The sequence below is a fragment of the Mycetomoellerius zeteki genome, unplaced genomic scaffold (assembly GCF_001594055.1).
Source record: "Mycetomoellerius zeteki isolate Tzet28-1 unplaced genomic scaffold, Tzet1.0 scaffold332, whole genome shotgun sequence".
Taxonomy (NCBI): Eukaryota; Metazoa; Arthropoda; class Insecta; order Hymenoptera; family Formicidae; genus Mycetomoellerius; species Mycetomoellerius zeteki.
Genome location: NW_017257319.1, coordinates 84,709 through 100,384, shown reverse-complemented (window position 1 = coordinate 100,384; position 15,676 = coordinate 84,709). Strand labels below are relative to the sequence as shown.

The 15,676-nt window shown below is 34.7% G+C and overlaps 3 protein-coding genes across 4 annotated transcripts; all 3 read left to right on the top strand.

The window, feature by feature from the left end:
- Nucleotides 1-2,374: 2,374 nt before the first annotated feature.
- Set1 (SET domain containing 1) lies at nt 2,375-10,785 on the top strand. Its single transcript, XM_018452175.1, has 9 exons — nt 2,375-4,367; nt 4,451-4,723; nt 4,801-5,112; nt 7,125-7,391; nt 7,482-8,134; nt 8,571-9,204; nt 9,364-9,585; nt 9,713-9,970; nt 10,381-10,785. Exons 1-9 carry the CDS (start codon nt 2,616-2,618, stop codon nt 10,552-10,554), a joined length of 4,545 nt encoding a protein of 1,514 aa, XP_018307677.1. The 5' UTR covers nt 2,375-2,615; the 3' UTR covers nt 10,555-10,785.
- A 620-nt stretch (nt 10,786-11,405) lies between these two features.
- On the top strand, nt 11,406-12,692 carry MED21 (mediator complex subunit 21). The gene is made up of 3 exons (XM_018452179.1): nt 11,406-11,655; nt 11,738-11,849; nt 12,196-12,692. The coding sequence occupies exons 1-3, from the start codon at nt 11,614-11,616 to the stop codon at nt 12,576-12,578; spliced, it is 537 nt and encodes a 178-aa protein (XP_018307681.1). The 5' UTR covers nt 11,406-11,613; the 3' UTR covers nt 12,579-12,692.
- Nucleotides 12,693-13,214: 522 nt separating this feature from the next.
- On the top strand, nt 13,215-15,081 carry LOC108725264 (soma ferritin-like). Of its 2 annotated transcripts, none has more exons than XM_018452178.1 (4): nt 13,215-13,338; nt 13,612-13,759; nt 13,964-14,155; nt 14,797-15,081. In XM_018452178.1, the coding sequence occupies exons 1-4, from the start codon at nt 13,247-13,249 to the stop codon at nt 15,079-15,081; spliced, it is 717 nt and encodes a 238-aa protein (XP_018307680.1). In that variant the 5' UTR covers nt 13,215-13,246. The 2 variants fall into 2 exon arrangements, with proteins under 2 accessions (XP_018307680.1, XP_018307678.1); XM_018452176.1 differs by having other exon boundaries at nt 13,612-13,783.
- The last annotated feature ends 595 nt before the right edge of the window (nt 15,082-15,676 follow it).

The window sequence follows — 15,676 nt, the reverse complement described above, 5'->3', positions numbered from 1 at the left end:
TCGGATGCAGTGTGAATCCAGCATAAGGGTACATCCAGACAAACTTGCATATCCATATAAACGGATATATAAAAAAATTATTTAATTGCATTTGTATTATAAAAACGCACGTCAAATACAATAGGATAATTTTCTTTAAGTATACGTTTATACATCCGTGCAATTCTAAAGGCCGCAGCACAGACTCTTGCATAACGCATAATGCATAGTGCATAAGAGAATCAACTAATCAGAATCTTTCCTTTCTTTCCATTCCATGGAAAAGAAGAATTTCGATTGGTCGATTCCCTTATGCACTATGCATTATGCGTTATGCAAGAGTCTGTGCTGCGGCCATTAAGCGGGGAGCACAGACTTTTGCATAACGCATAACATGTAATACATAAGAAATTCAATCAATCAGAATTCTTTATTTCATGGAAAGGAAGAAAACGGAGGGCTTTGATTGGTACATTTTCTTATGCATTACGTGTTATGCGTTATGCAAGAGTCTGTGCTCCCCGCTTAATTGTATACGAAAGCCGTATGTTGCAACGTTCACACTGGTGTGGTGTGTTCAGGTGTGTTCAGAAATATATCGGAAATCTATTGCAAGGAATCCATTCCATGCAATTTATAGGTCTGTTCGCGTTGCTTGAAATCTCCAAAAATTTGTTGCACTTAAAATGAGATAAATATATATTCGCGCGTCGAAGAGAAAGAAAACGAAGATGCTTAGTGCAAAAAGTGCAAGCAATGCGACAGACCTATAATTCTCAAGAATTCAAGAATTTATTTCATATGCTGTATAATATGAAATATTTAAAGAATCAGAATATACGTATAAAAAGTATATGTTAAAATACATCACACATCGAAATACAAAACAAGTTATAAATAATTCACGTAGGAGTCTAACTGCAAGCAATTCCACCGGGGTTGAATTGATCACCAATTAAGTTAATTGGAGTTTGATCGAAGTCGCCCTAGGGCCCGCGAGTTATAACTTTCGCGGGATGCAGAGGGAGGGTGCAAACGAGTTGGGGGCGTTCAGTATTAGTAATTAACCCATAATTTGAGAGAGAGGGAGAGAGAGAGAGAGAGCGTTTGGAAAAATAAAGAATGATACTACATGCAATTTAACTGAAGAAGGACGCGTATTTGCTCGTCGACCCGGCTCGCGCGAGTGTGTTTACGAGCACGGAGATGCGCAAAGTGCGTTTCGTGTGCGCAAGTGAAGTAGTTTGGACACGATCAGCCAAACACGCTCCAGGTGCGTCAACTCGAGAAAGAGAGAGAAGGACAGAGAATCGCGTGTGTCGCGACGGGTCAGTTAGCGAATGAGAGAAACAGAGAGGGAAAAAGGTAAAAAAACTCGGTCCATACGTTTCATCACATTTCTCAGCCGGAGTACGGAATCGCCGAAGATCGCGAATCGTCAGCGGTGAGCGAAACAACAGCGGAATAGTCGAAAGGACGATCGGTTCGATAGCTCGATAGAGAATAGGCTCGGGACACTCGCGCCGTTACGCACCGTCCCTGGACGTTTTGCAAAAGTTACGCGATTTCTGGCAAAGGAAGAAACCGCAGCTTACCTGAATAAGGATCTAAAGGTTCTGGTGGAAGTGATAGATCGAGCGAGGGAGACAAAGAGAGAAGGAGAGGTATAGACAGAAAAACTAAGAAAAAGTGAGGCGAGGAGAGTGGGAGACAGAGGTAGAGAAGTAAAGGCGAGAGAACGAGATTCTCGGAACGTGTGCGACCGAGGAATCGTCGACGGCGTTCTACCTGGAATATCCCGCGACGAGGGAATGTCCTCGGTGGCTCACCGTCGCGCGGTGAGCAACCCAACCTAAAAGGAGCACTGAGAAGCGCTTTCGAGGTTATGTGCCGTTGAGGAGAACCGCATAAAGTTCTTGTGCGAGACCGAACGGCTAAAGTTGGTGTGAGAGAGAGAGAGAAAGAGACCGCGTTGTAAGTCTGTGAACAGGACGCGACGGTTTTCGGATTTCACCTGAGGATACCATATCGATAATTTCGCAACGGAGATCGTATCGATCCAACGACGAGTGTCTTGCGTTCACGTTACGAGAGGATGCGTCCTCGTGTGACTATCCATAGCAGAGTGACAAAGGTTCCGTGCGATCGTTACCTCTAACCTGGTTGCACGCGTACAATGCACAAGAGAAAGGAATTGCTAAGGAATGCTTGCAACAAACTATAAGACTAGTCTGTACACATAAGAGCGCGATTACTTTTAATTACTTGCAATTTTAAGATTACTGAACGATCTCGATCATGTAATTACACCGCGTCACTGATATAAAAGAGATATATTTAGGCACTTAACTTGTTTTGACAACAAATTTGCTATTTTTTTAATATAATTGAAGTTGATTATTTTTAAATGATGAACAGAGTGATGTATGGAAATTGTGTCCTACTGGTTTGCAATTCAATTTGTGTGAACACGTACAATTTGTTTTGCACGTTTGATAGACGCACTTTTCTGGAAAGATGTGAATAAACTATGAGCTGTACAAGTTGATTTTCATTCAGCATAATAACGATATCATCTAAAGTTTGGATAAATGTTTACGACAGAAGTTCATGTGAATGGATGATGCTCGGAGGCAATGAACGGCATGGAGAGACATGGTCATGGACATGGACATTCACATGCGCATTCGCATCGTCATCGCCATTCCCATGGCAGTTCTCAGCAGAGCTCGTCGCAGAACTCGAGTCAGCCGTCTTCAAAACATAGTCACAGCCACGTGACACATTCGCAGAAGGATACGGCTGTACCACCAGCGACTCAGAAGACTCAGAGAAATTTCAAGCTATTGGTTGATCCATTTTTAGTTAAAGGAGCTGCAAGACTATGTAGGTATGATGGGACTGTTCCAGGCGACCCAACGTATCCACAGGTTCAACCTCGAGATCCCAGATCGCAATTAACTAGAATTTGGACTCGATTAGAACAGCTTGATCTACCTGTACCTAGGTTTAAAATTGATTCCAATTACTGTGGAGAACCTCCTCCACTAGAAGTAACGTTTTGCCATTTAAACGACAATATTGATAAGACATTTTTAACAAATATGGTTCAGAAGTTTGGATCTATAGAAGAGCTTACTATTTATTACCACCCATTAAACAATAAACATCTTGGAATAGCAAGAGTGGTGTTTGAATCGACCAAGGCTTCTAAAGCATGTGTAGAAAAGTTGAATAATACATCTGTGATGGGAAAGGTATTAAGGGTTTTTCTGGATCCCTTTGGGGAAGAGTGTAAGAAGATGTTCGAGGAGTTAACTGTGGAGAAAAAACCACCTGAAAAGAAAGTGGAAAAAGAGCCACCGAAACCAGAGCCAGAGCCAGAAAAACATCAGACACCAGTGGAAAAGGCTTTGCCTGAGGAGAGAGATGACTTTAGAAATAGTAAAAAAGCTATTCTAAGTATGGACAAAACCAGAGAGCCATATGTAGAAAATTCAAGATATAACAAGTACAGAGACTATCCTACGCCGAGTGGCAGTACAGGTAGTGATTTGGGTTATGGAACAGCGCCCAGTGAATTGAATTATTCTAGTAATTATTCTCAAAATTCTACTCCGGCAACAAATTACGACTTTTACTACAGCAGTTATCATCATCAACCTCCGAGTAGCTACTTACCTAGTATCCCGCAAAATGTGTCGCAGAATATACCAATTCAACAAAATTCAAATGTATGGTGGAGTAATAACTCTGGATCAGCAGGATATTCAAGCTCAACTTCCGTCTGGCCAATTCAACCACATGCGACAAATTTGGACAATGCTGGTTCTAATGTCACCCCGATTAATAATAAAACTTCCAGTGCAAAAGCGCATACTACTCCTAAAAAGGAAAAGGAGAATCAGACTACAGCAAAGAGTACACCTCGTGATTCTCCTGATGAAACTCGCAAAACATTAGATTTAGATACAAGAATTGCTATGTTACTAAAGGATAAAGCGGGTGGAATGGCACCTCCTTTCTTACAGTTTGGCAGTGACTCAGAAGATGACAAAAAATCTCAATTTGGTGACAATGAGATGTTGTCAGAGCCACCCAGTCCTTTCCTCTCACGTGAGATATACAAACAGTGTTTTGATAAAATAGTAGAGAGAAACAAAGAACGGAGAAAAGCTCACGAAAATAGCATTAGTCAGTTTTCCGTGGATGAGGATTTAGGTAGTGTCATAAGTTCCAGTGAAGATGAAGCGTTGTTAGGAAGTTACAGCCCGGCACCCGATGACAATGAACCAGAGCCACCTAAAGAACCACCTCCGCCTCCACCACCTGACGACGACAGAATGTCTCTCAGTCCTTTAAGTTCGGGAGATGAAAAAATTGAGGAAGTGAGATCATTTATACACATATGAAATGTAGTATTCGTTGCATACACATGTCTATTTTATATTCATAAATATTTTTTTGATAGGTAATAGCACAGACTGAACCTTCGAATCAGCTATATCCGGCATCTGGTTACCCAGGACATTTGACTCACTATCCCTCGAACGATGTTTATAATTGGCCGCGACCGACGCAGTATCCTTATCCTTATGGAACAACTTACTTACAAAGCCATTATCAACCTAATACAGCATCTTTTTCGGCAACAATGGGAAATCATCAAGGAGCAAATTATTATTCCTCTTTTCAATCTCGGTTACATGCTATGGCAAATTATAATATTACAAAAGATCCACAGGTAAGATTTATTGTCACACAAATATATAAATTTGAACTTTGCATTTAGAAAACTTTTTAAAATATTTCTATTTATAGGGACCTACTATCAATGGAGTGTTAAGCAGAGTTGTAAATGAACTAAAGCAAATTCTAAAGAAAGATTTTAATAAGAAGATGATAGAGAACACGGCATTCAAATTGTTTGAAGTTTGGTGGGACGAAAAGAAATCAGAAAAAAATCAAATTCAGGGTAGTGGCGATAATATTATTGTCAATAATGCAACAAAAGAGGACGTAAAATCGCAGGGATTGTCATCATTATTGGAGCAAGCAACACCACTGGGGCTCAATTACGATGGTTTTGGTTTGGGTATTAGAGCTAGTATGCCAAAGATGCCTTCATTTAGGGTAAGATAATGTTACAGGGTTGTTAGCGGTCAGGGAAATCAGGGAAAATCAGTGAAATTAAAAAGTGATCAAGGAGAAAGTCAGGGAAATTACTATCAAGGAATTTATTAATCTAAAATAAAATTAAAGTACTGTAAAATTCTAAGTTTAAACTTTACTTCTTTAAAAATTATGAAGTAGACTTTTTAAAATTTTTTAAAGAAGTAATTCAAATATTTTTTTATTTTTAATTTTGCAATGAGCAATTTGCAGAAAACCATTAACAGACATTGTTAAAAAAAAAAACTTAACTTTGCAAAAGTTAAAATATACATGTATCAATGATGAACATTTCGTAAATCATTTCTAATTAAAATTAATATTAAAATTATAATTAGAACATAATGTTCCAATAAAATGATTAAAATACCCGTATTAGTCATGCCTTATATTTAAGGCTTTTTTAAATTTATCTTTAGATGCTCTATGAATTATTTTATTATCAAGGAATTTAGGCTACTGAACATCCAAAGATAAATTTAAGGAAGCCTTGAATATAAGGTCTGAAACAAAAATCTCAATAAGCAATGTGCAAAACAAAGATACATGTATATCCGCCGTTTCCCGTAATTCATTTGTTTTTTAACGTATCATGTATCAGTAGTCCTATGTTCCACTTAACGTTTGCAACACAATGCAAGTTATATCGTATTATTATTTATATTTGCAACTTGTTCTTTAAGATATTTCTCCGGCTTAATCGCGTACAACCTACGAATATGCCTCTCTGCGCGTACTCTGTAGAGAGAAACTTTTGAGACGAGCGTACACAACACACGCACACACACACACACACACACACACACCCGCGCGCGCGCGCATAAATGTCGTATCTGTGTACATGAACACTAGTCCGCACTGAAGACAGTTGAAATGTGACAACAACATGTCCTTGTCTTGCCGCTCGGCGTCCGAGAAAGAGAACTTCATCAAATTACATTCATTACAAATTTAAACTATTCTAATTCAGAAACAGCACCGCTAGGCCTTCCCATTTTTTTAATAAGGTTCCTATAGTATTTCTACATTACATATTTATTTTTTTTTTAAATCTATAGAAGATTTTTGTCGCAAAGTATTAAAACGTTATTTCAATAAGGCTTGGTATAGGAGTTTACGTGTTAAAAGCTGAAACTTTAAAAGTGAATATCTCCATTTTGATACCGCTAGGATCTTTGAAATTTTAACCATATATAAATCAAATTATTTTAAACATAATATCCAAATTTCAAAAAAATCTATAGAAACTCAATTTCTCGGAGAAATACCTTAAGATAAATAATTCTTTGAACATAAATATTTTTTTATTGTACTGTTTATATAAAATAAAATATTTTTTATTTATTATTTATTTATTATGTTTAACATTAGCGGTCTTTCAATCTTATCGTTTATACACGCGCGCCGAGAAATGTGTAACTCTCTATACATATCAATTATTGCGAAGAATAATGCTAAGGTCTCGGTAGTCTAAAGGCTTAGGACGCTCGCACGGAATGCAAGAGATCCGGGTTTGACTCCCGACCGAGGCATTATTTTTCGCAATAAGTTTATTACAGTTTTTAAGTTGGGAAATTTGGGGGGATTATTAATATTTTCAGATTTGATTGCGTTGAAAGTCCGACAACCATATCGGCACGCAATTATCATTTCTGAAATTAATTCATTTTAATGAATTTACAATAGTGCAACATCTTAACGTTCTGACCGTTATGGCGCTTCTTAATTTAAAGCATTATGTTTAACATTAGCGGTCTTTCAATCTTATTATTGTTAAAATATTTTAATATTTTTCTTCGTTTTTATTCAAAGAATCTTTCAGGTTTTAGTTAGGGAACTTATTTAAAAAGTGAGCGGGAAAAGTCAGGGAAATTTTTATTTCTTTTTTGCTAACAACCTTGTGTTATATCTTATATTTTTCTTCGCTAAACATTGGACGTTGTTATATTTTTATTTTATTTTTATATATGTAGCGCAAGATCAAAGCTCCAAGCCCATTACCACAGGATGAGGACAGTCGACAATCGGGTCATGTTGATATGGAAACAATTGAAAGTGATAGTGATCTAGATGTACCACCTGTACAAAAAACAAAGAAACCGATGACTTCTCTTCCGACCATTTCTTCTTCATCTACTACGTCTTCGTCAATCGAAAGTAGTAGTGAGGAGATTAGTTCCAGTGAATCTTCCGATAGTTCGAATGAAAGTTCCGATGAAGAAGCTTGCTTTGAGGATGAGGTGCGTATAAAGTGCAAATAAGCGCAATGATTTAAAAAAAAATACGACAGATTTAAGGAGATATGCTAATTAAAATAAATTTATTTTTAGCAAGATACAGATAGCCGAATGTCTGACAATAGGCCTTTGGCTTGTAATAGCGAAGATCCTGATATATTGATGGAACTTGCGATCCAAAGGTCCCTAGATTGTCCCACACCAACTGGCAGAGAAACGCCGGTACCAGATATCAAAATTCAAGATCAAAATTCAAACGAATTCCCGCAGATTGATGATGACAATCTGAGTAGTTCATTATCTTCTTCCATAAGATATGAAAGCGTCAAAGAAGAGGAAAGATTTTCTGAGAAGTTGCCTGTAGTAGAAGAAAAACCATTTGATGTGTGTAGAACCTTGGACCAGGAAGTGAAAGATACATCGAGAATCACTGAAGATAAGGGAACACAGAGCGACATGAAACCGATGATAATAACATCAGCAATAAAGGAGGAGGTGTTACCCGATATACAAAAAATGGAAAATTCGGCTGCGGAAGCTCTGATGACTCTAGCTGGACATGATAATATTATACGGCACAAGAGTCCAGGTGCCATACAACCTAACATTATTAGGGCGCTACAGACAATGTCAGCAAAATACATCACTGACGAACCCATCTTGAAAGATAATGAAAAGATTGAAATGTTCAGTGAGATTCCTACAACTGACTCGGAGGAAGAGAGTTTAGAAATCAGAAGACTAAGGTTAGTTAAATAAGTTTTTTTAAGTAAAGATTTTTCTTTGTATATAATACCGTAATACAATGCATATATACTACTGCAAGATTAATTGCAATAATCAATGGGCGCATTAAATATGGACAAATTTTAGTTAACGTGCTCGCCGAACGATTGAATATGATTAATTCTTGTGAATCCAACCATGTTCAATCACTCGGCAAGCAGACTAACTGCTTTATCTGGCCTGAATGCGTTTATTGATTAGTATGTAATAACAATCTAAAGCGTTTTCGATTATAGTGGATTTGATCGTTCCGAGAGCGAGTAACGAAAGTTTAACCCGAAAGTATCATCAGAAACCAAAGATAGAACTTGTGACGTCATTAATCGCTTTCGGAGTGATTAAACTCGCTACGGTTAAATACTATCAAATTATAACATTACAATATTATTTATATAGGTATCAAGCAGAGACAGAGCTTCGATTGAATGGACAACGAACACCAAGTTCACCTGGTTCTCAGGCTTCGCAGGTGTATATGGAACATTCGTATTCATTGCCACCTGCACAACCCGAGCCATTGGATTCGGCGATCCGAGTACCACCAGCCTCGATGAAAGTAAAACATCCAAAGATTGTTAAATTGGCGAAATCGAAAGACAATACTCATAAAATCGAGAAACAGAAATCCAAGAAGTATACAAAAATACACAGCAATCAGAATCATGTGGGAGAGAAGGAAAATATCCGAAATGATTATATATACGATAAGCTTCCTAAACAGGTTCCAGAACCGACTGTCACGTACAAAGAACGAGATCTTATGTCAGAAATGGCTATTTTGTACGAGTTTTTAACTAGGGGAATAGATGCAGAGGATGTAGAGTATTTGAGAAGAAGTTACGAAGCTTTATTAGCGGACGATACTCAAGGTTATTGGTTGAACGATACGCACTGGGTTGATCATTCGCCGACGGATGTACCGAGCCCCGCGAAAAAGAGGAAACGAGACGAACTCCGATTGCATGCGAGTGGAAGCGCTAGAACGGAAGGATATTACAAAGTTGACATCAGAGAGAAGGCTAAACATAAAGTAAAAAATTATATATATCTGATATATTTACAAAAATACATTTTTCTAAAGGAAATTTAAAGTTTAGACATGCTCTCTCTTGTATATTATAATGTTATTTTATTATCAAAGAAAGTCTATAGAAAAGTAGTAAATAATCCTTTTTGCTTTTTTTTGCAGCATCATTATGCTCAAAGTATACAGCGCAGCAATGATGTGGAGGACAGCGGCGGTTCTTACATCGGAGGTGATGGTGTAATGAATGGTCCAAAGAATAATTCTAAAGCGTTGACCGGCAAAATGCAAGCATTGTCACGCGAGGCACGAAGTAATCAACGCCGGCTGTTAACAGCTTTCGGAATTGATACGGACAGTGATCTCCTTAAGTTTAATCAATTAAAGGTAAGATACATAATTTAAAATATCTATTAATATAGGCAGTGATATATATATATATATATAATTCAATATATCTATTAATATTGTACATTCTAATATTGTAATTCATAATATAAATTTTGTATTTCAGTTCCGTAAAAAGCAATTGAAGTTTGCTAAATCTGGTATTCATGATTGGGGCTTGTTTGCCATGGAACCAATCGCAGCTGACGAAATGGTTATCGAGTATGTTGGACAAATGGTTAGACCGGTTGTAGCCGATCTACGAGAAGCTCAATACGAGGCCACTGGAATTGGCAGTTCTTACCTCTTCCGCATCGATTTAGATACAATTATCGATGCGACAAAATGCGGCAATTTGGCGAGGTTTATAAATCACAGTTGTAATGTAAGTCATTATCTTAAGATTATCTATCTCATTAATCTTGACTGGCTATGTAATATGATAAATTTTGTGCGTGCGTGCGTGTGTGTGTGAAAAAGAGAAACTTGAATATTAAAATAAAAAATTGAAACTTAACTTGATGAATTGATAAAAATTTTGATTTATAAAGCTTGTATCAAAAATTGAGATTAAAATTGAATTGTAATTTGACTAATCAAAGCAAAGTCTAAAATTGGTATTAGTTTTCTTTCTTCTGATTTGTTACATTCCAATCTTAATCTCTAGTCTATTAATATGTCATAACAAAACTCAATATTAATTAATCTTGAAGTGAGAGAGGCAGAACAATATATTTACATATAAATATGTAATACATATTTTATATTGTGATTATCAAATTTTATTTTTTTTAGCCGAACTGTTACGCAAAAGTAATCACGATCGAAAGCCAAAAGAAGATCGTAATCTACAGTAAACAACCGATAGGAGTTAATGAAGAAATTACTTATGATTATAAATTCCCGTTGGAGGATGACAAAATCCCTTGCCTTTGCGGAGCTCCTCAATGCCGTGGTACCCTCAACTGAATTGTTCATTCTTTTTCCCGTCTCTATACTTCATCATGCCCTACTCATATTTTTGTAAATACTTCCCCATGTAAACATTTTATAAAAATGCAATGGAAAATGCTAAATTATGTTAAGATGCGTTTTTCCTACTTTATTATGAGACCCTTCTGATCCAGTATATGACTTCAATATTTGGGAAAGTGAGATAAATGTCTGAATCATTACTACACCTATAATGGTAGAATTATATTGCAGTGTATTTCATTTTATATTTATCGTCGACTGCTAAACATGTTAATTGATAAATAACATTAACAGAAATACAATTGAGATTGTATTTAGTGCAATTATATCTACAATTATAAACAATGTAAATATTCTCAATGTATTATATATACAGAGTGACTTTCAATTGTATCGATAATTTAGAAAGTGAATTTGAGATGTAAAATGAGAAAAAGAATGTTATATGAACATAGGTTTAAGTTTTATTTTCCAAGTTATAATAAAAGTTAAAGAAATTTAAATCATATTGTTTCATCTAGAGTAGCATAAAATCTTAATGTGTCTCGTGCATTATGCTAGAATGATGCAAAAATCTGTGTTTTTGCCTTTACATTTTTCTATTTTATTTCTAGCTTTAGCCTGCTCTTTTTGAAAAAAAGACAGCCAACCTAAATCCAAACATTTTTTTAATTCCCTAGGAATTGCGGAAAAGGGTAGGAAACCTAAACACGTGTTTTGCTAGAGCTTAGGTGACGCTGAAAGTCCCAACACGGAAATGTCGATAGGAGGTTAAATTATGGTTTTTTTACCATTTTCTGAGATTGTTGTTTTAGAACGTCTTTTTCAATAAACAGTTATAAACAAAATTTCGAGTGCGTTGTGATAACGTAATTGCATAGAAAATTAAGTGATATTTTAATCGATTATATCGTTTTTCTTTAAGAAGCGCTGAGATTTTTAAGACGTCTTGGCAGGTGGTAAACTCTTGCACTCTTACTTTTGTTGATTGTTATGAATGTTACAAGAGGCTATCTAAATTAATTACAAGTGAATCCATATTAATTCGATATTATGGCAGATCGCCTAACGCAATTGCAAGACACCATAAACCAGGTAATCAAATATTTCTATTTTATTGTCTCATTCGTTTATCATCTTGGTATCTTAATGATCTTAATTGTCGATTTTGTGTTAGCAAGCGGAACACTTTTGCAACAGCGTTGGTATTCTACAACAATATTCTACGCCCAGTAAATTTCCTGGTTTTGATCGCATTGGTACCCCACAGCCACATCAATCTCAAGAAGGTTTTTACATGTTTCAATACACATTGATAATGTGATATTATCCTTTAGTACATACAATAATTTTACGGTCGTTTATACACATAGATCATTTGTATCTTGGGTTAATTTGTATTACTTTTACAAGTATATATAAAATCATATAAAAATGAAATGATTTTTACATATACTTTAACATCTTTAAAAAGTGTTTGTAAAGTTGTGATAAAAAGAAAAGAAAGGATAGAGGTTATTATTTAGCCAGGTCTTAGTATTTCAAAGAAAAGAAATGTATAGGACACAAATGACTCAATCATATTTATTTAAGATTAAATATACATGATTATAAATCATAGTTCATCTTTTTTAGATTATGCTGCCTTATTTGCAAATCTTATTGCAAGGTGTGCCAAAGATATAGATACATTAATAGAGAGTTTGCCAAGCGAGGAATCGTCACAGGAGCTACAAGTAGCCAGCCTTAGCAGACTAGAACAAGAGAATCAACAAGCTGGTGAGCAACTGGAAGAAGTGGTAAGACAAGGCGAGACACTTCTTCAGCGAATTCAAGCAGCTCTACAAGATATTGCGCAAAGTCAATTAGATATGCAGAATCCCACGTCGACGACTGTGATCAATATGAATCTTAGCAATTCTAATATAAAACAAGAAAGCCTCAGTTCTATAAATACCGTGTCCTCAAATAATACACATCAACTATCAGATCCTTCACCTAATTCAATAAATCAATGACATATTTATGATTTATTGTAAGCTGTTATATTTATTGTTTGCTAGAGACTTAAAATTTTAAAACATTTTGACAGTCTGTAAAATCAAATCAGTATATGAATTTCATGTATCAAAGATGACTATAACTGTCACTACAATTACTAATTATACGACATTTCATTATAAAAAAATATCGCTTAAGACAATAAATGGAACATTAATTTACAGTGTTACAATATTTTAGTACAATTGTATTTATAATAAAAATATAAATTCGATAATATAAAAATTAAAGCTTAAAACAATTTCTTAATCATCGAAAAGGAGAATAGTTTTATTACAGTGAACTTTTTTAGATAATACATTAATCAATCTATATTTATTTATATTTAGCATTTTACAATGTATGTTAATGTGTGTAGATGAAAGAAAGAAAAGAAAGTAATGGAAATTTTTTGAACTGCAATTCTTGGTGTTTCATTTTGCGTTATTTCTCTTGTTTAATAATATATTTCTAATGGCAATTTTTGAGATTCTTGATTTTTTTGAAATTTCTAATTCGAAATTTTGGTGTTAAATTCATGTATGTTCACACATAATTTGTGCTTCAAATCAATGACATTATATCGTGACTTACAAATGATTTAAATTAATGTGAATAGTTTAATGCTAATTAAAAAAATTAAAAAATGTTGCGAATATTAATTCGTAAATCTTATTACAAACTTTTAAAATCTCACAATTATGAGTTCTATTCGTTAACTCGACAATTAGGTTATAGGTAATTATACATTACTAAATCATTATACATTAATAAATCACGAGTCTAAATAGTATTAAATTTAATCGTATAATATAAAAGAAAAAAAAATTTTTTTAGAAACTCTTATTCTTTTGAATTAAATTTTTTAAATTGTGAATTTGTTATATAGAATATTGAAATTTAATTTATGAGACTGTAGGCACAATGTAGTGTCTAATTTTTTCTTATTCTTTTCATTGTATAAGATACATTTTCATCCATTTATATTGATTCACAAAAATCATTATGTAGCTTAACACGGAAAAAATCGGAAAATAATGATCAAACAGAAATGTGCATTGATAAACCAACAAAATGGCCGAGTGGAAGGAGGGCCAATTTTGATTTCCACGAAGAAACCGAAGCTGCAATGAATGAGCAAATAAACGTGGAGCTGATGGCATTTTATTATTATTTATCGATGGCATGATCCTTTTTATCACTTTCAACTTTAAATATAAAGAAATGAGGATTTTACACAAATCATAACTTTTAGTTTTTTCAATTACTATAATTACAAATTGCCTTTATAACATGTATCCTTTTGATATAAAATTAAATAATTTAATTGCTATTTTATGAGAATTTATGTTTCATTATGCAGGCTGCATATTTCGGTCGCGTAGACGTCGCTTTACCAGGCTGTGAGTCATTCTTTATACAGATGCATCATGAAGAGCATGAACATGCTTTGAGATTTTTTAATTATATAAAAATGCGAGGCGGCAAAGTGCATTTGTGCGCTATATCGCCGCCAAATGATCAAGATTGGAAATGTCCGTTGCATGTATTCAAAGTAAATTTATTTAGTACAATCGAATCTGTTGTAATTTAAGATGGTTTTAAATAATATAATATACAGGGTGTCCCATAACTCACCTGACAACGCTCGTGGGCAGGTAGAGCGGACTAAACTGAGTTGAAAAGTCCTCTATTATTTTGTAATTTTCGCAATAGTTAACAAGATATTAATTACTAAAAATTGTCGAATATTGGTCTTCAATAATTTTTTTTCTCAATTACTATCAATTTTACAAAAAAACTGCAAGAGACAAAAATTGTTCATTTTCTTCTCATAGAACTCTAAGAATTTTTTCAGAATTTTTTATCAACTTTTTAGTACTGCATTTTCTTATTTTTACCATCATGAAAATCCGGTACTAAAAAATTCTGAAAAAATTCTCAGAACTTTATGAAAAGAATTTTTAGTAATTAATATCTTGTTAACTATTACGAAAATTACAAAATAGTAGAGGACTTTTCGACTAATAGTCCGGTCTACCTGCCCACAAGCGTTGTCAGGTGAGTTATGGGACACCCTGTATATATTTTAAGAATATGATACATCCCCTAAGAATTAATAGGAGTGTTCCATTTAGTAATAACTGTTCAAAATCTATAAGTTAATTTTCTTTTGTCTACGTAAATTTTCTACAGACGGCATTGCAGTTGGAAATCGAAGTTAGTAAAAAACTGGTTGCGGTAAACGCTATAGCGGAAAAGCACGGTGATCTGAATGCGAGTGATTTTATCATCACCGGTTTCATGGAAGATCAGATGAAAAGCGTTAACGAATTTGGAAGATTGACAACCGTATTGTCGGGCGTTGGAGATCAAGCATTAGCGCGATTTCTGTTTGATAAGGATTTACTCGAGAATTATGTCATGCCCAATTTCAATATTCTAAAAAGTAAATCTCAGCAAAAAAAGTTTGATAAATAACTACATAGGTCCTCTTACGTGTGTGTGAAATTGTTTTTCATAAATATATAATATGATATTCCTATATTGTATATATTATCGTTTTTATTCTTTAGAATTGTAGCATTCTTTTTTAAAATTGAGCGAAAAAATTATGTGTATTCAAGACATATATGTTTAAGGCATTGTTGATTAAAATTGGCAGAAGAGGAAGGTCTCGTTAAGCCGTAATCACACTAACAATTGTGCGATTGTGATTGGCGATTACTTTCAACTAATCGGAACAAAACAATCGCCATTGCTTTATTCTAACTGGTTGAAAAAGTAATTAACAATCGCTGTTCATAATGGCTGCGTTCAGCAGACTCAACAGTTTTGCAACCGTTTTATGATTGTCTGCTGAGATAGGCTGCGTTCAGCAGAATGTTTGTTTTGCAACAGTTGGAAGTTTCCTTCGCGCTAATTGGATCATACTTTTAGATCTAGAAGAATGATCCTATCTCACCAGACAATGGGCGAGTTCAAGACGGTAAAGCGGCTAGGCATGCTTATCGAGCGATTGAATATGATTGGTTGGATCTATAAGTAACAACCAATTATGTTCATTTGCTTGGCG

Bases quoted from the DNA above. Each gene is read 5' to 3' on its own strand.
- Set1 (XM_018452175.1), top strand. From the start codon at position 2,616: ATGAACGGCATGGAGAGACATGGTCATGGACATGGACATTCACATGCG. The intron at 4,724-4,800 runs GTAAGATTTATT...TTCTATTTATAG, and splicing joins ATATTACAAAAGATCCACAG to GGACCTACTATCAATGGAGT. The intron at 9,586-9,712 runs GTAAGATACATA...TTTGTATTTCAG, and splicing joins TTAAGTTTAATCAATTAAAG to TTCCGTAAAAAGCAATTGAA.
- MED21 (XM_018452179.1), top strand. From the start codon at position 11,614: ATGGCAGATCGCCTAACGCAATTGCAAGACACCATAAACCAG. The intron at 11,656-11,737 runs GTAATCAAATAT...ATTTTGTGTTAG, and splicing joins TGCAAGACACCATAAACCAG to CAAGCGGAACACTTTTGCAA. The intron at 11,850-12,195 runs GTTTTTACATGT...CATCTTTTTTAG, and splicing joins GCCACATCAATCTCAAGAAG to ATTATGCTGCCTTATTTGCA.
- LOC108725264 (XM_018452176.1), top strand. From the start codon at position 13,247: ATGTTGCGAATATTAATTCGTAAATCTTATTACAAACTTTTAAAATCT. The intron at 13,339-13,611 runs GTAATTATACAT...ATCATTATGTAG, and splicing joins ACTCGACAATTAGGTTATAG to CTTAACACGGAAAAAATCGG. The intron at 13,784-13,963 runs GCATGATCCTTT...TTCATTATGCAG, and splicing joins TTTATTATTATTTATCGATG to GCTGCATATTTCGGTCGCGT.